The sequence below is a fragment of the Euprymna scolopes genome, chromosome 26, assembly GCF_053919585.1.
Source record: "Euprymna scolopes isolate OS-2025 chromosome 26, ASM5391958v1, whole genome shotgun sequence".
In the NCBI taxonomy this organism is placed as follows: Eukaryota; Metazoa; Mollusca; class Cephalopoda; order Sepiida; family Sepiolidae; genus Euprymna; species Euprymna scolopes.
Genome location: NC_136507.1, coordinates 93261621 through 93282010, shown reverse-complemented (window position 1 = coordinate 93282010; position 20390 = coordinate 93261621). Strand labels below are relative to the sequence as shown.

Here is a 20390-nt window from a genome sequence, read left to right as displayed (position 1 = left end):
ATGATAACTGTTTCCATTGCAAATTTACCGTTTGCATGGTATTAACCCCTGAGCCCTGGAACTATTTTCGGCTATTTGACAGTTTGCGTTTACGTGCAAGCATGCGGTAGCATAAGCGAAAGCTGTTAAATAGCCATTCGCGCGCACTCGCATACCAAACTGCCTTCTCAAATGGCATAGTAATCTTTGGCAGACAATATAAAATTAGGTGAAAAACAAATAGTTTTCCAGATATTAAGCAATGTAATTCCTTATGTTATCAGTGATGGCCATTTCTGTATGCACAAGAAATGGCCACTACTGATAACATATAGAATTACATTGTTTAATATCTGGAAAACTATTTATTTTCGGCAAAAATATGCACATGCTTGCATGTATAGAAATGGTCACCACTGATAACATAAGGAATTACATTGCTTAATATCCAAAAAACTACTTGTTTGCAGCAAAATATGCACACGCTTATGCGTACAAAAATGGTCACCACTGATAACATAAGGAATTAAACGTATCTGTAGGTGTGTCAGAATTTTTTGGGAATGTTTGACACCCCTAACACAAAACTGCAAATAAAATATACAAAACTCGTAATTTCTGTTGTTATAGTGAATTGTTTAATTTCTTTATGGAATATACTTCCAAAATAAACTATTAAAGTTTTAAAAAAAATAATAGAAATGTCATTTTTTATTTTTTAATAAAAAGTGTTTACAAAGTGCATGCGCACACTCATGCAGCCATTTTTTCCACGTAATTGAATTTTACGAGTTAAATTTTTTTCAATTTTTTCACTTTAAAAATCTATCAAAATTATTCTATTGGTTCAATTTTTACGATATTTGCGAGTTTAATGTGAAATTTTATGCTCTTTCCAATAAACTGAATATAATATTCTAGACAAACGTTTTTTTTTTAAATTCAGCCCCCCCCAATTTGAAATGTCTATTAAAATGAAAATTCTTTTCTCACCTAATATTTATATATCACAAATTGAAGATAAAAGATCAATAAATAAAATAATCTAATTTAAAACAAAAACAAAGAAATACTTATGTGCAAATTTGCCTGTAAAGTCAAAAGTTTAAAACATTTAAAAAAAAAAACACGTTGATTTTTTTTTTAAGTGGCACCTCATATTTTGAAAATATGGCACAGAACACTTACATTAATTTTTTCTATTTCATTTAATGTTGTTTTCTTTTAGATATTTAAAAAAAAAATTCATTCCATAAAGAAGAAATAAAATATTTTAAATCAAAAACTCATATATTTCTTTAAGAGAATAAAAAAAATGGAAAATTTGTCGAGGGGCTTGTTTATTGAATTTATATATATTTATTATATTCGAAGTAAGTTAAAATTTGTTGATTTTCTTGAAATCTTTTTCAAAGAAAATGGATTCAAAAAAACAAATATTGCATATTTTGCTATTAAACCTATTATTATTTTAAAATGCGGTATTTGCTCCTTTTATTGAAAAAAATTAGTGTTTTTTTTTCAAGTAGTTATAAGCTTCGAAAAATAGTAAGTCTAATTATTCAAGTTTTTATCACGCATTTTTAATGGCGACTTCTGACACTGCTAACGTATCTGTATACAGATTTTTTTTGTTTGTTTTTCAATTTCCTCGTGTTTTTATTGAAAGATGAAAGCGGAAAAAAAAAACAACAAAAATCTTTTAGGCAATAAACAAACAAAAAATGCCTCCTCAGTATGTGGCCAGAAAGGGGCTGCTCATTTTAAGTGAAATTTACAAGGAAAAGTGATCACCCGCATTTTGAAAAAATAATTTCTTCATATCAGGAAAACTATTTTTCTGCGACAGCAGATTCATTTTTAGCACCCCCCCCCGCACGAACGTTCCGTTAGACTTAAGGTAAAATTTGGTAAATTTTCACGACGTGCCCCAGCCCCACTGCCCCACCAGCGTATTATAAACACCCCAACCTCCTTATGTTAAGAACGGCTTTCGGAATAAACACCCCATAAGTAACCAGTGAACCGTCCCATGTTAAGAACGGCTTTTGGAATACCCCCCCTCAACCACCTATGTTAAGAACGGCTTTTGGAATAAACACCATCTAACCTCGAAAGCCGTTCTTAACATGGGAGCTTGGGAGTATTTATTCCGAAAGCCGTTCTTAACATGGGAGGTTGGGAGTATTTATTCCGAAAGCCGTTCTTAACATGGGGTGGTTGGTGGGGGTGTTTATACCACGCTGGGGCAAGTCGTAAAAAAAAAATACCTAAAATTTTACCCTATTTTCGACATGACAATTAAGTATGTAATAATGTTTTTGCTTGAAACGACATATTTTAAAAAAATCGATCTGTCGGCTTAACAGCAAGCACTTAAGTTGAAAACGTGTTTCACATGTTTGGTATTGAAATGTAAGGGAGGTAATTCTGTTCTGTCAGTCCCTCTCATTCCTTGGAGGTGTGAACGACGCGTGGTCACATCTGCCTCCTTCGCGATCGGTCAGTTGTCGTGTACAAAACTTTTTTTTTTTAAATAATTTTTATTGATACAGGGGGTGAAAAATACCGCCATAAACAATGGTTGTTCGTCGTGGCAGCTGAAAGAACAAAAGAAAACAAAAACAAAACCAAAAAAAAAAAAAAAAAAAACGTGTCATCGTAGCCATTTTTTTGTTGTTATTTTCAAGTTGTAAATAAAGGCGAAAAACTTAGCGACGGCCATTCACAAAATTCGTTCGACCATCACGAAAGAAAAACGACATGATTCCCGGTTATAATTCAATAACGCAGGCATTTTTGGGAACTTTATTCACATGGGGACTCACAGCCGTTGGTTCTGGATTTGTATTTATTTTTCGAAGTGGAAGGGTAAGAAAACGTAAAAAAAACAACAGCAAAAAAAAAAACTACCTTTACTTTCCTTTATGACATTTTGAAATTGTGTATCGATTTTCATTTTGATATTTTTGAACTTTACGTGTTCTTTATCGCTTTTAGCTTTCAGCTTTTTAATTGCTATTAATGTTTTATTTGTTAAATAAAATTAGTTACAAAATGTGATGCAGAAGAATAGGCGACTCGAAGTCGGCAGCAAGCTGATTCGGAAATAAATTTGGTAAATTTTTATGACGTGCCCCAGCCCCACTGCCCCAGTGCCCCAATCCCCAGCGTATTATAAACACCCCAACCTTCCCATGTTAAGAACGGCTTTCGGAATAACCCCCTCCCAACCTCGAAAGCCGTTCTTAACATGGGGAGGTTGGCGAGGGGGGTTATTCCGAAAGCTGTTCCCCCCCCAAAAAAAAATTAAGGTATTTGACATTCTGGTTAAGATCCAAGTGTAATACCTGTTCTGATGCTACACTTAAGAGTGCTTGTTAAGAGTCGAGAGATCGATTTTTTTAAATACATCGTTTTAAGCAAAAAAATTACGTACTTAATTGCCATGTCGAAAATAATAATATATTAAAAAATCATGAAAATTCATCGTGTAGAACAACTGATATTGTATTTTTAGTAAAATAAATATCGGGGTTTGTATTACTACAGTGTAGTAATACTACACTACACATAGATTCAAAAAAGTTGTCAAAAAAACAAAATATAACAAATAAATGTTATCAAAGGCAAGATAATTACTTTTTCAACTTAACTGGATATGTTTTTAAGGTACTAGTGCTAGTGCAGTACTTGCACTACTAGTGAATAACGTTATTATTATTTAAAAAGCCATTCTTAACATGGGGAGGGTGTTTTGTACCTATTTTATACTTTAACCTTACAATTGAATAAAAAAACATAAAACTTTAATTAAACTTTGAAATACGATTTAAAAAAAATAGCGCGGATCAGTAAGTGCACTGCAACAGTGCAACACTGCAACACTGACAGTGCAACACTGCACTAGCACAGTTTTTAGTGTTTTTATTTAATGTAACATGTTTATTCAGCTCGAAAACATACAGTACCGATGTATTGGAAAATTTAAAATGGCGCCCGCCGCCCGACTCTCTCTTTCATACGGTAAGTTTAAGAAAAGGAGTTAAATATAAAAGAAATATACAAAATACTGTTAAAAACCAACCGAATATATGTCAGCCTATGTCACGGTAGTTTCTAACAGTATTTTGTCTACTTTTTTATTTTTAACTCCTTTTCCCAAATTTACCGTGTGAAAGAGAAAGTCGGGCACCATTTTTAATTTTCCAATACATCGGTAAACAGTAACACTTATGTTTTTCGAGCTGAATAAACATGTTACATTAAATAAAAACACTAGAAAATTATCCAGTTAGGTAGAAAAGTAACTTATCTTGCCTTTGATAACATTTATTTGTTATATATTTGTTTTTTGACAACTTTTTCGAAAACCCAAATATCGCCTCTAAAATATTCGTTCAGAGTTATGTCCCGTGTGTAGACTTTTACCACCACCTACCCTCGGTGGCCGTGCTTTTACTGTCTCCTTTATAACGTATAAGAAAAATGCAATTTTACCCAATTTTCCATAAGAATTACTATTATTTTTATAGTGCTAGTGCACTTACTGATCCGCGCTATTTTTTAAATCGTATTTCCAAGTTTAATTAAAGTTTTATGATGTTTTTTTTATTCAATTATAAGGTTAAAGTTAAGAATAGGTATAAAACACCCTCCCCATGTTAAGAATGGCTTTTAAAATAATAACGTTATTTTAGCACGGATCAATAAATCCACTTGCACTAGTACCCTTTTTTTATAAATAACTTTTTTTACTATTATAAATAACTTTTTACATGATGATTTTTCGAAATTGTTGGATATATTACTATTTTCGACATGAGAATTAAGTACGTTAAAACGCATATTAAAAAAAATATCTATCTGTCGACTATATCATAACAAGCAGTGCAAGCACCATTTTAAATTCAATTATATTATACATGCGTTTTTGTTAAAACAACTTTAAATATAATGATTTTAAAATTTTTCCCAAAATTAAACTTTTGATCCTTCTACACAATTTGAACCAAACCAACTTTTGCTGAACTAAAACTTGGCGAGGTTAGGATTTACAAACGAAACAAAAATAATTAAGTTCAAATTCTGTAGAAGTTACCCCACGTTTTTAAGCAATAATATCCTGAAAAATTTGACAGAAAACATATTTTAGAATTTGGGTGGGAATTACTTTTGCTTATTAATTTTACATAAAATGATTTCTTATTTTTGGGCTATTCTATGTTTTCTGGCTGTTAACAAAAAATAAAAAAATGTTCAAATAGCAAAGCCAAGGAAATAAATTTGCATTTTTTAAAGTTAAAAAAAAAATTTTTTTTTATAAAGATAGTCATGCTGAAAAGTTACTAAAATAAAAGGCAGCAAATCACCCCCTCTTTAAAAACAACCTTTATTAACCTTACCATTAACCCTAAGTCCGAGTGGAAAAGCCACTTCCCCAAACAAAAGCACTTGTGAAACCACATGCCAAAACGCACCGAATACATCCCCAAAAGAAGAAAAAAATGATTAACTACCCTAAAACGCCGGAATATCTCCTAAATTGGGTTTCCCACAGGAGAGACATTGCGAGCCTCTCTGCTCTATCTTTCTTATTGTTTTCATGACAAGTGCTCGTCTGAATACCAATCTGCGGTCTCCTCTTGCCAAGCTTTCATGAAAAACACTCGTCTAACTGAAACCATTATCAATAATTTTTGTCACTTTTTATCTGCCTAAATCGAAATAATGATTTCATGAATAAAACTTCTTTCTTAGAACTGTATGCCTGTGGAACTCTTTCGTTTTCCTGCTTTCCAGCTGACTACAATTTGGTCATGTTCAAGTCCACCATAAACAAGTTCTTGATGAGCCGTCCCCTTAAGTAATCCAATTTACCAAATTTCCACTACTAACGATTACTACGATATTGCTCTATTGACTATTGTACACTCATTAACCCTTATCCTCGAGTGGCCTCCGGGTCTTGATAAGTGGTGACACCTTTGTAAAAGAAAAAAGAAAGAAAAGTTAATTTTGATTCTAAATTATTTTGATTAATCACTCGCATAAATTATTTAGCATAAAATGGGTTTCAGCACCCCCCCCCCCAATCTATTTTTATGTTTCTTCAATTTTTTTTTTTTTAGCTAATGATTGTTGTTTCGGAAATCTTGAGATTCAGATCGATAATTTATGTCCGTTATATAAGTGTTCAATAGTAAACAGTTCAAAGTGACATTTTTTTGGAGGTTGCAGGTTCAATCCTCAGTGTGGGCAATACTAAGAATACAATTATAAATTATTCCAAACTTTTATCAGATAATGACTGACAGAACGAGAGAAAGCTATCCTCGTAAATTAAATAAAGGGACCCATTCAAAATTCTATACAGATTCCAGAGTTTTAATGAACACAGTTGGAGAAAATTGGAGTTTATGTCAACCGAAACATCGTAAGAATAACATCCAAGATAAAAACTGTAAAAATCCGAAAAATCCAGGTAATTGATAATTTGGAATGTTCGCACTGTTATACTTAACGTTGCTTGTTATATTCACAATGTGTTGGCTAATGTAATCCATCATTTGATAATTCCGAGATGGTGCCATTAAAACAAATCTGTGATTTTTATAAAGTACTAACCTTCAAACCTTCAGAGCATTGTTTGCGACTGTTTGGACACGACACAAAGAAGTTTTTGCATCGGTATGTGACAATGGAGGGGATTATTAGTTTACAAATTAGTTATTTAAGTGAAACTACTGTTGCAGATTTTCAAAATAATAGAAAAATCTGAATTTCTTGTGCTAATAAAATATTGCGGGTCGGAGTTAATGGTGACATGGATGAGGTCAACCAGATGACCTCATCCATGCTATCATCAACTCAACCTCATTCCAGGGTTGGAAGAAATGACACAGTGGTCAGCTAAAAACCTGGTTCAGCACGGTGAAGCAAGATGCCAATCTAATCCTGTGTTCTCACCTCTACGGAGTATGTCACTGAAACCATGAATGGCTGGACCTGATATCGACCGCAGCTTCAAACTGACATGCCTGGGCGACGTCTATATGAGATGCAGAAAATTCAGTTGGAGGAGCTGGTTCAACAGACCCATGGCGAACGCTGACACAATAACAACAACAATTGCTTTCTGATGTAAAAAATACTGTTCAAGCAAAGCAATGGCTGATAAGTATTATTTGAACTTTGCCCCATGAGAAACAACGGTTATACTCTGAATTTAAATGTAGTTGTACGGCCACAAATAATGCTGAATGCTTGGGTTGCCCAAATTATGGCTTGATATTCCAAGAACTTCTCCAGAACTTTGGAAACTCTCTTTCTGATGAGTTTTCCTCCTGCTTATAGCCTTAAACTAAGGTGAATAGACAGCTCCTGTCTTTTGTTGTTAGCTTCTTACATCAAATGGCTTCATGTCTAGTCTGGAGTTAATTCTGTTAAATAAAACTCGTTTTGGCTAATTATGAATTTAAGTTGTGTAAGAGAACAGAGGATGTCAGAAAACAGTGTCTTCACCCTTATGCATGAACATAACATGTTCAAAGTGGGTGCTGCATTTGCTCGCAGCTGCTCAAAAGCAAGAACGCATCGATGATTCAAAGCATTGTTTGCAACTGTTTGAACACAACACAAAGAAGTTTTTACAGTAACATGTGACAATGGATGAAACATGGATCCACCATTGCACTCTGGAATCAAATCGGTAGTCAGCTGAGTGGAAAGTAGCAGATGAAAGCCTTTCAAAGCGAGCAGACACAAACATCAGCAGGTAAAGTCTTAGCCTCCATATTTTGTGATGTTTTACTGATTTTGTTCATCAATACCCTGATCAAGAAAACTCCATCAAAAACGAATATTACATAGCCTTATTAGTGTCTTTAAAGGAAGAAAACTTCTCGGCCTAATGTTCACAGAGAACATGAACTGGAATAGTTACATCGAGAGCATTGCCAAGGCTGCTGCGAAGAAGGTGGGCTCTCTATACTCTGCTAGAAAATTACTTACGCCTGAAAGTATCCTGTACCTCTATAAAGCCACCATTCGCCCATGTATGGAGTATTTTTGACACATTTTGGCTGGTGCATCTCCTACTTGTCTCTCACTCCTGGACAGGGTTCAAAAGAGAATTGCTAACCTGATAGGTCCTGAACTGTCATCTAGGTTTCAGCCTCGGTCCCATCGACGAAATGTTGCATCCTTCTGCCTGCAAGTACTTTAATGGTGAATGCCCTGACGAACTACAAGCACTTGTACCCCCTCGCCGTAAATACCCCTGACAAACTCGACAAGCAGCTAAATTCCACCCCTACACAGTAGATACCGTAGGTGCAAGAAAGCCGTTTATTTCAATAGTTTCTTCCTCAGAACTGCAGGTCTTTGGAACTCCCTTCTGGGATTCTGCTTTCACAACTGTACTGACATGGAGAAGTTTAAATGTAATGTGAACAGACATCTTGCTACTCATCTCCCTTCATAATATCCCTGCAACTTATGTCCCTGATAGAAGCCCCCTACTTCAAAGTGGCACTGTGCCTTGTTTGAGCTGAAAATTGAATGAAAAAAAAAAACTGTCACAAGTGAAGAAAAAAAAAATATCCGATGTCTACCTAGAGAGATATCAGGGAAATGAATGCCAACAACAGAATCCTCTGATTCATACAAAATGAACAACTGAACCAAGACAATTGTCATAAAATTGATCGCAACAATCGCGAAACAAGATAAATGGCACTACAAATTGTTTCCACATCCACCTTATTCTTCATATTTGGCCCCTAATGATTACTGACTGGTTGCACTAGACTCTCTAGTGAAAGAAGATTCTGCTACAATGAAGAGATGTCGTAAATTAAAATGTATTTTGATGCTAATGACATTGTTCTAAAAAACGGAGTTGAATTATTAGAGAAGTATTCAAATCAGCCAGAAGCAGACTATATAGAGTTAAATTTTGCCTAAAAGTTGTTGTTGGTTAGGCCCGAGACATTGAGTAATCTGTTGATCTCTGATTTTCTTTGGGTGCTTTTTTTTTTTTTTTGAACTCTGAAATCTGTACGGCATTTGAAATCGAACCTAGGGTAAATTGTTCTTAGTTTGTCAACCATGACGTGTTAAGTAATTTTTATGTTAGTTTCAGATAATATTGACTGTACCTATTTACTATGCCTCCCCACGGGACAGAGTTAGACACCAGGGTCGTTTTTTAACGTGGAGAAAAGGTACAAAAATAAAAAATTGTCTCAGTCGTGAAGGACTGATCCTCCATCGAAAGAGAACAAGAAATGGAAGTGCAGCATCTGAAGAACAGATACTACACTTTGATTTTGACCAAAAGATAATATTGACTGTAGTGAGGATTGACGTTTACCTCCCAGAAAACTGTCAATTAGAACTGATTGATACTCAACACCGTTGTATCCCCCCCCCCCCAAATAGTTGTTTGTTGCTGAGTGCAAGTGAACTTTGTTTCTGAGTGGACTCAAACTTTCAAGACTCGCAACTTGGCATTAATTCTAACATCCTTATCGCAAAAACAGACTTTATAGGAAAAAAGGTATGAAATAAAATAGTTAAAATATTTTTTTTTTTTTAAATCGTTTTTACACATTAAAAAAATGTTTTGTAAAAAAAAAAAAAAAAAAAAAAAATGGCAAAAGTTTTTGAAAGCATCTTTAAGTTTGAAACTTTGATTAAACAAACAAAAATGCCTTTGAAAATATTGTTTAAGATGCAAATATTGTTTTTTATTAAAAGATCATCCTCACACACGCATTCTGACTTTTATAGATATAGATTATTATCTATATATTAATAGGATACTATGTGTGTATTTTGTCTATCACGCTTACACTCAAGTGACTGTCGTTTAATTCTTATGGACTTCCATTTCTTGTAATAAATAATTTTATCAAGAATTCTTCATAAGTTTTGGTTTTAGTTTCGATTATAGCTGAAGGAAATATATATATATATATATATATATATATTTTTTTTTTTTTTTTTTTTTCATAAGTTTTGGTTTTGGTTCAAGCTGATGCACCCAAGTCATATGGATATATTTTTTTTATTTTTGAAATCGCAACTTCATAATGTATAAAAACCAATAGAACATTAACTCTATAATAATATATATAAAATCTGCAAAAATTAAAACATCATATTTAAGCATACTTTACAACCGGGCTATGCCAGGCGTCCCTACTAGCTTAGATAAATACTTTTGCAGTTTTAACAAAAGAGCTACAATAATATCAGAGCGTTTTTGTTTACGCTGAACATCTACAGAATGCCAACGTCAATATATTACATATGAATGAATCCCCTGTGGAATTTCCACAGGTCCTGCTAGTTTTTAATAACAAACATTAACAGGGGGGAAGTATATGCTTTACCATTTCATCTCAAATTAATGCACACAATTTTCTTTTCTTATTGACACGTGTCTACCATTCCTTAAGGAGCACCAGCTGTTGCAGAGGTTCTTAACCTTGTGATTGTGAGATTCTCCCACAGGTGCGCTGATTTTAATGTTTTTTGAATATTGATCTTTTTTTTCAAGCTAATATTCAAACGATTATGTATTATGTATTGCTGGACGTCAAACTATTCAAGTTCATGAATTAAAAATAGACATATATATATATATATATATTATATTATTTTATTAACTGTTTGCTTATATATATATATATATATATATATATATATATATATATATATATATATATAATGTATATATATTAGTGATAGGATGATTAATCAAAGTTGGGAATTCAGAAAATCGGAACTTTTTAAGGTATTGAAATCAGCATCGGAATCAGAGAAAATTGTGCCTACTTTCCGATGCCAAAAATGATTCTTGTCATTGTTTGTTATTTGGTTTGTTGGTTTGTTTTTACTTCCAACTTAATTTTCCATTACTGCTACTAAAGATAAAATGGTAAATGTGTATTGGTTTTAGGCTCCAAACAAAATTAAAATGTATAAATTACACATACAAGTGTACTTTTATGTTCATGAAAATATATCGCATGGGTTTTTATATTAATCTAAAGGAAAAACAATTCTACAACTAAATATTTAGTGATTTTAAAACAATCGGAATCGGTAATTTAAAAAAAGAATTAGTAATTGTATCAGAATCGTGTAAAAATTTTAGAATCATCCCATCACTAAAATATATATATATATATATATATATATATATATATATATATATATATATGGAGTTCAAATTGGCAATGTAAGCAAACAATGAGGTATTTGCAGCTTATCTTCCAATTTTCGGATTTTTTAATCATGCCCAAAAGCATTTTATTTCCTTTTGGTGGATTGATAGTTGCTATTTCTTCTGATGAGTTAAGGGCAAAATAAATTCACTGATTGATATAATCATTGAGTAAATGATTTTGTGCTACGAAACAGATATTGTCAACTAAATTAAAGGAATAAATTCTAAGATGGTCAACATTATCAAATCTGGAATATACACTTTTGTCATTCATTCATTATATGCTCTGTAATTACATTGAGCTTCTTAAATAAGGATTGGTATATATAAAAAGGAAATATAAGTGAATGAAGAATATTAACACAGAAATAAATAAATATATATATATATATATATATATATATATATATATATATATATATATATATATATATATATATAACACAGAAATATATATATACTAGGTGCTTTAAATAAGTTTCCAGCATTCCTTGTTGACTGTGTCCAGTAGGAATCCAGTGTATGTAGATCATGCCCCTGCTATTAAAAACAGGGGCCATCATAAGTTTCTAGGTGGATTTGCTCTGTTTTGCTTTCTTGAGTCTGGGAGAGCCAATCAATTTGTTTTTTGATTTTTTTTTTGTTTTATTTGTTTATTATTTTTCTTTTCTTTCTTTTTTTTTTCAATTATTAGATGTTTATAAACAATTTTGAACACTTTTTGCTCTTTTCATTATTTTGGGAAAAATGTCATTGTTTCTCTGAGGAAATAGAATTTTCTTCTGAAAAATCAATTAGTTTGACTTTGTCTCCACGGTTAGGTCAAATTAAGTTCATTTGATAGAAGTTAGATTATGGATGGGTCATACAAGATTTGTGAGAGTTTGTTTATTTGCTATGATTCTTTTCCGCGCGCGCGCGTGTGTGTGAGAGTGAGTGAGTGAGTGAGTGAGAGAGAGAGAAAAAGAAAGAAAGAAATGGAAACAAATCATTAAAAAAAATCCATGTCAGACTCATCTATAATCTTAACTTTCATCAGATGAATTAACTGCTGACTTTGGACACAAAATCAAACTACTTTTTTTTTTAGAAACAATGGCATTCTTCACAAAATAATATCTGAAAATAGCAAAAACATAGTAAAAAATGTATATAAAAATATACAAATGTTCGTAGCTCCGTTCCTTTGAAATATATATATATAATCTGTTCCACTAAATGTTGATTTGATTATATGGACATATATTTTATAAATAAGCAAACAAATAAATAAAGAATTTGAAAACTAGAAACAAATGAACAGATAAAAAAAGCGATGAATAGAATAAAAAAAATAAACAAAACTTATCAATAGGAAAATAAATTTGCCACCAGAAAAGAAAAAAACAACCATAAAAACCTAAGATAGGGAAGTAATGATAAGAGTAAAATATAACTTCAGATCAAAGCAAAAACTAAAACTAATAAACAACCGCCAAGTTAAAAGAATACTAACACCTCTCCACTCTAACAGTTTAACCAATGGAAATGAAATCATACCTCCTTCCTACTGCATTCCTTCACCAAACCTTCCTCCAAAAAAACCCTACTGCTTACATTCACAAAGTATACACCCCACTTTCTTTCAGAACGTAAACCACACCCTAATATCTTATAAAAACTAATGTAATTTTGACTCCCATTTCAATATCGATTCTTTGTTGGTTAGATGAAGTTTTATTCTTGAATTAGGATTCCACTGAAACATGTATGCACATTTGTAACCAATAATGTTATAATGTTTGTATAATAAACAAACTATATATATATATATATATATATATATATATATATATATATATATATATATATATACGCACACACACACACACACACATAATAAAAAAGGTGAATCTGCACAGTTAATTCCACCATTATATTTTAATTTGCTTCAGTTTGTATCTATCCGTTACACCTTTGCATTGTATTATATTCTATAAAGTTAAATTTCCTTTGTATACACACTAGCAAAATACCGACCTTAGTATTTGACCTTGACCTTTAAAAATAAGTTGCACCATCCCTAGGTCGGAGACCATCATCACGTCAGGTTGAGTCATAATCGGTCCAGTGGTGTGGGCTGTAAGAGAGTTGTGCACACAAGCCACATGAACGCTATTACTTATATATATTTATATTAAACAATGCTTCAAGCAAACTACATTAATCTCTTATAAGCATTTCATCTTCTTTTTATGGATTCTTTTTGTTTCATCATTAAATAACCAATAAGCAAAAAAAAAGAAAAAAAAGAAAAACGTAAAATTTCATGAATTTATTTCATAAAAGAAATGAGTAAATTTCTTGTTTAGATTTTATTGCTTCCTGATATGTGCCACAAAAGGGATATATGAGTTTAGAGTAGCTGAGTGATCTTGGCTACAGTAATTGGATAATACAATCTACTAAGTTGCCTTAGTCATAGCTGGTAATATGTTTAAGCTTTAGGCTTTTATCATATGTTTTTGGTGTCTCTCCCAGACTGCAATACCTGTCGGTATTTATGGCTTACACGAGCCAATCATATTCTTGTGAAGAAGAAACCCAGATGAATTCATATTCATTACATCACATCCGTCTGCTGATTTCAAAATACAAATTTACAAATATATCCAACGACAACAATGGTAACAACATTGGGGTAGCAATACGCATAATGAATTTCGATTGGTCGAACTAAATTGAGTAATAGAAAGAAAGCTCATGAAAAAGCCGAAATGAGGAATTGGTATTATTCAGACTTAGCATAAGTAACACAAGAATTACACATTTTTAATTACTTGAAGACCAACAGCAACCAATATGCCATACAAGCCAGGTTGCAGACACAATCGAAAATATTCTTACTGACTGCATTCATGTGGTTACTATAAGAGGAACATGTTAGAGAGCAGATGCAATGACGGAACTATTTAAAAAAATAAAAAACGAAAATAAACGAATTTGATAAACTTTTCAAGTTATATAAATTCGATCTAAAGAGATAAATTCAACTTGATTTCACATGATATGAACTGGAAAAGGATATGCTGTAAAAAGAAAACAATAAAAAAACAAAACGGTTAAAAAATATTTTATTTTGTTCAAAGAATGACCGGAAAAAGGTTGTTAGGCCACAAAAAACAAAAACTTTTTATCACCAACGTGTTGTCCACATTGTTCATGTTTGTAATAAAAGCATGAAATTGCATTGAATAAGCATTCCACTTTTGACTTTAATGGAACTGTCAAAGACAAATTTTAACTGCATTAGATCATCATCATTATCATATCGTATAAATCCAAAGATTCTGTTGTTGGCATTGGTTCCCCTGATATTTTTTTACAGTCAGAATTCTTTTTAGAAATACATCAGATACTTACAGGACGGACCATGTGAAGATTGTCAGCATCATAAGTGAAAGTGATTTTGTGGAATAAGCTGAATTCGAACTCTGAATATCCAGGTTGCCAGTCTGTGCCGTTAGCCACTTGACTACCTCACCTCCCACTTGTTGCCTCAGTCAAAACTAATGTGGGTTGCAGCTGGCGCTTCTTCTCGTTTTTTTTTTTTTTGCAATTTTCTGCATATTTGGATAAGTGGACTTCTTTCAGTGCACAAAAATAACAAGATTCTATCTTGTAATCAATCCCGTTGCCAAGGTCGCTGGAAAGATGGTGGGATCCTTCTACCGCTCCAGAAGATATCTCACTACTGATGCAATTCTCTATCTATATAAAAGCCAAGTACGTCCAAGGATGGAATACTGTTGCCATATCTGGCAGGAGTTGATAAAAACAGCCTATCCTGCCTTGACAGAGTACAAAATAGACTTCGTGGCTTAGTGGGGGATGCCCTTTTCTCTACCCTGCAACCTCTCTCCCACAGAAGAACGTTGCGAGCCTATCCTTGTTTTATCGTTATTTCCATGGCAGGTGCTCGTCTGAACTCCAATCTCTGGTCCCCCTTCGCCAATCTTTCACGAAAAACATCCGTCTAGTTGAATCCACTGTGAAAAATTTCCCCCACTCTATATCTGTGCTTAAATCAAAACGCGGATTCCATGAACAAAGCTTTCTTTCTTAGAACTGCACGCCTGTGGAACTCTGTTCCGTCTGCCTGCTTCCCTCCGGACTACAACTTGGATGTCTTCAAGTCCAATGTTAACAAATTCTTAATGAACCGCCCCCTTAATTAAACACTTCATCAAATCTCCACACTAACGTAATGTACTTGCAATAACCCTTATCCCTGAGTGGCTTCCGGGCCTTGATAAGTGGTGATCACTGTGTAAAAAAAAAAAAAAAAAAAAAAAAAATCCCTGATTGATGATGCATGGCACGACCGTCACATTTTTTTGCCCATGGACCTGGATGATGGCTGCTACAATATTTTCAGCTGTTAACTTTGATATTTGCTTTTATCAAAGTGTTTTCTTACAAATATAAGTATGCACTGCTGTATTAGTTTCATGATACCTCCTGTAACGGTTGGGTCCTCCAACCGAAGTACATTCTTTTCCAATACGCTGCACTTGCAAACACCATTCAAGCCAGAGTCAGAAACTTCTATCTCTCTCTCATCATTTTGTGCTAGCTGAGGATAGGGCATCCTGCTGGATGCCATACATTCTCCCAATATTTCATACATTCCAACCGAGAGATCCTTTTAAGATACGGTGTCTTTAAGTGTAATTGTATGTATCTCTCTTGCACTTGGTTCACCGGGTATATTTGAAAGGTAGTTTTTGAAATTCTTTTTCATGTGTTCGGTTACTCCTAATAACTGGAATAATGGAGATCTTCCTGAAATTCCAGTTTCTTTTCATGGTATACATTGGTACTTTGTTATCTTTTCTCTCTCGGCTTTGTTTAAATCAACGTTATTGAGGATGCTTACTTCAACTAGGGTTGCTACTTTCTCCCTCTTGTCCCATATCACTATCAGGTTTAATAGCTCTGTTTTGTAGGTACATAGCGGTAAAAATTGCATAGTCATAGTTGATGGTGTATGACTTATTTCCAACTGTTATTTCTGGTAAACATGTTTTCTTAGGACTTACTGCTACAGTTGATAATTGAATTTTTTATAGGTGGTCCGGTTGAGATATTTACACACTCCATTGTGTCACATTGTATAGTAGCTGTCCCCCAGCAGAATCTTATCACTGAATGTCATGTGGTTCACACTCTCTACTTATGTGTGGCAGAACCTGCACTTGTCATTGCTGAGACCACTCATCTTCTTTCTGACTTCTGAGAGACAAACCCTTCAAATGTTTATTACATATCAAATAACAGAGCTTTACGGACTTTAATTGACCTTTGACGACTAAATATTTTCGTTTACTAGCCAAATAAAAAAAGTTACTAGCCAAACCCATATGATTTTTAGAATATGACATCTTCGTTCTGTGACGAGTACGTACGTCATAACGATTTTTTTGTATTTTTTTTTTTTTTTAATAAGCGTAATTCCAAATATACACCGAATTTTGTGTTATGATTTAAAGGTATAAAACATTCGAATTTCCTCAGATGTTTTTTTTAAAAAGCCTTTGTTAAAAAAAAAGTATATTGTTTTGTTAAATGTTTTATTGTTTAAATAATTTGACTTTTCTCGTTTTATTAAAAAGATGTTGATTTATATTAACTTGTTAAGTTTTTTTGCATAACAATTTTTTTGGTGTTGAATGATTTAATGACTAGCAAGTTTATTTGAAATTTATCAACATATATTTAAAACATGAAACACTCTATTTCTTTCTGGCCAGATAACTTTTGATTTTAGCTACAACCAGCTGTTGTGTTGAGGTAATTGTCTCTATGCCTTACGGTTCGGCTCACTTTCGAAGGGGTAGGAGGAGACTTGCATCCAAACCGCCAAGCATTTTTCCTTTTTCTTTTCCTCTCACTTTTAATATAGATGCCATGTTAGACTAGCGGGGTTGGGGTGGGATGGGGGGGGTGAGGACTGGCTTTGCCCGGGTGTAAAATACGCTCAAATATGATATTTTAATTTGTTCAGATTTCGTATATATTATTATAGTTGTGATTTCAAAAGTAAAAAAAAAATATTTAGGTGCTATCAGTTAGAATCGAAACCGAAATTGTAGTATTCATTGCTAGTGACATTACCACTGTACCAATGTGACGTATATAAACCAATTAAAAATAAACTAAGATGAATGTGCAAAATGTTTAATGAATTTTTTTTCAATTTTGCTCCATTTTTGACCCCCTAACTCTAACCCTAACCCCCTAAAAGACCCATAAAAGAACGACCCATAAAAAATCCAATTATTTGAGGTGTAATAAAAATCATCATTCACACGTTTTCTTAACCTGTAAAATGACAGCAGAAAATGTAGAAAAGAAGAAAAAAAAAGCATAATTTTGTAGGTCGCTCATTGGTGAACATATGCCATTAATTTGCATATGCACATAACTAGTAACAGTTAAAAGGGACGAATTCTAAAGCATGGGAGTTGAGTTTTGTTATTTTGTTGGACAATTTAGACTGAGAACAAACGATGGAAGATAATATTGAATACACGAGGATTTGTTGCAAGTTGAGGAAAGAAAGGAAAAAGGACTTTCGTCCGTTGTATTGACAAGAGGACGTTATAATACTGTCACTTTTTTCCCCGACTTTTTATTTTATATGCGGCCCCTCTGCAACTTTTAGTTTCAGAGGAGATTGAGTTTGAAAATATGGGGACAGACAAACCGACATATAGCCGTTATTTTACTTGAGTCACTATGAAAATAAGCACTAAGTAACTCTTCCAAGCCATTAACCTTGATATTTGATTCCATCAAAATATTCTTTATGAACTCTATATACTCTATTTTGGATTTTTATGGTAGACATTTCCTTCAGCTAACTCTATATATAAAGCTTGTTTAAAGCAACTCGGTCATTAGTCATTCTTGCCATTCCATCTTAGGCGATACTGAAGTATTTCAGATTCTACAAAGCTATAAACAAAAACAACAATTTTGCGCTGCAAAGCAAACAAACCAAACATCATGAATAAACATTTAAAGTAGGCCCCAACACCATTCCCATCACCGCAACGTTGCATTCCTGTGCCTGTTTTATAAGTATTTTAATGGAATGTGCTCTGAACTCCTTGCACTTGTGCCCCCTTGACATATCCCTCACAAACCTGCTTAGCAACAAAATCACACCCCTTCATTGTTGAGGTCCCTAAATGTCAGACAGTTTTCTACTTTAATAGCTTCTTCCCGAGAACGGCTTGGGGTTATTAAGAGACTTTAGTGATAATCACACTTGAAATACTTTATCTTTCTGTGTGCATATTCAGTCTCATCAGCTGTACAATCCGATATGATATTGCTTAAAAGAGTCTGACTTTCTTGTAGAAGATCCTTATCATGCTTAAGGTTTCACGCACCAATCTAGTTAATTAGTTTGCGATAATCCGCAAATCTACTAATATTCCTTTTAATTTAAACTATTAGAGTAGAAAGTTTTCTGGCATTCAGTGAAGGGGTGTGATTTTGTTGCTAACATGAAGGGGGCACAAGTGCAATGAGTTCATCAGAGTATATTTCATTAAAGTACTTGTAAAACAGGCACAGAGATGCAATATTGCAGCGATGGAACAGGGGTTGGAGCTTAGTTGACAAAGTGGGATATATTAGATTGAAAACTATTTTTGTGGACCCTATCCAAGAGGGAGAGACCAGTAGTAGATGCACGTGCCCATGCATGGGAAAATGGTGGCTTTGTAGAAGTACAGTATACTATCAGGTGTGAGTAGTTTTATAATTTATACACCTCCCTCTCTCTCTCTCTCTCGATCCATTCTCTAACATTTAGTCTTACTAGTATTAAATGTTACCATCCATTTATGGCCCCATCCCACTATGGTCTGGAGGTCATTTTCTAAGGAAGCAAGCACACCAAATCACATTTTGTATTATGTGGCGTAACGGATAAAGTAATTAGTAAAATTTAGTTCTAAGCTAAATTGAATGCTTTCACCACATGCTTTGTACTTACCCCTTCTTTTCCATTTACAGTGTAAATTCTTTGGAGGAGTGTAACTTTTCAGTATATATATATATATATATATATATATATATATATATATACTTAGTATTAACTCAACCCTAACTATCCATATGGGGGGCACAAAAATACCTGGTTTAGAACCCAGGTGCGGGGCTACGCCTCTTGGAGTTGATGGACCCATAGATCTCCCCGGATTATCCACCTAGGAGAAGGAAAACTTTGCTGTTAAATCTGTGCTACTGACCTCATACATGGTGGCATGAAATAAACATCTTGTCTGAAGGTGCCGGTTTGACGGTTTGTCTGGCTGCTGTATTCCGACTGACAGTACAGGAATCCTAACTCTTTGGTAGGACTTAGATTGGCTACTCCATTATCAGTTGTATAATATTGGGATGGTTGTAGTGCCACGTCGCACATAGAAAGGGACCCTGCACCCATCTCCAGTGGGTATTCCCAAGGCTACAATCGTGTGGACAAAGAGTCGGCTGATAATTTACTTGTGTTGTGTGTTTGGTATTATGCACATTCACTTTGTCTCACATTTTCTACCCTAAAACTGAAACTATTGAATAATATGGCAGTTCTATATTCTAAAACTATGATCAAACCAGATGCAAACTCAAACAAAACCAAATTCGCCTTCTCCCTTGAGGATTACATTCACTAAGCTCTGCGGACTGAGAACTACCTTAGATTATGTAGAATCATTTCTCCTAGCAAACTTCCCGGATATCTTAGCACTAAGTGAAACTAACCTACAATCCGCCATCCCCTTTAAAGACTTCAACATGTCTGGTTATCTCACAATTTGCTGTAAGGACCCAGACAGACATATATATGGATTTGAAGTCTAAATTTGAAACACCCTCCCCTTGACTAGAGACTTTAAATTAGAATCAAACGATCAAACCTTCATGTGGGTTAGACTAAACCTACAACATAGCGTAAGTTACTTATATTTTCTTTACTGTTCTCCTTCGACCCAGGACTCTACCTTAATCATGCAAGTCTCTGACAGCATGGATACAGCACTCCCTAGATACTAGTGCTCAAGTACATGTGTTTGGTGGCTTTGATATCCACCGGAGTAATTGGCTTGGTTTCTCT

The 20390-nt window shown here is 33.7% G+C and overlaps 1 protein-coding gene across 2 annotated transcripts in view; it reads left to right on the top strand.

The window, feature by feature from the left end:
* The first annotated feature begins 2370 nt into the window (after window positions 1-2370).
* Window positions 2371-20390, top strand: part of LOC145248262 (zinc transporter ZIP11-like) — a 272606-nt gene continuing 254586 nt past the window's right edge. For both annotated transcript variants that reach the window (XM_080110135.1, XM_080110134.1), the window contains exon 1: window positions 2371-2850. In XM_080110135.1, the coding sequence (XP_079966261.1) occupies window positions 2743-2850 (108 nt within the window). In that variant the 5' untranslated portion in view covers window positions 2371-2742. The remainder of the gene's footprint in view (window positions 2851-20390) is intronic.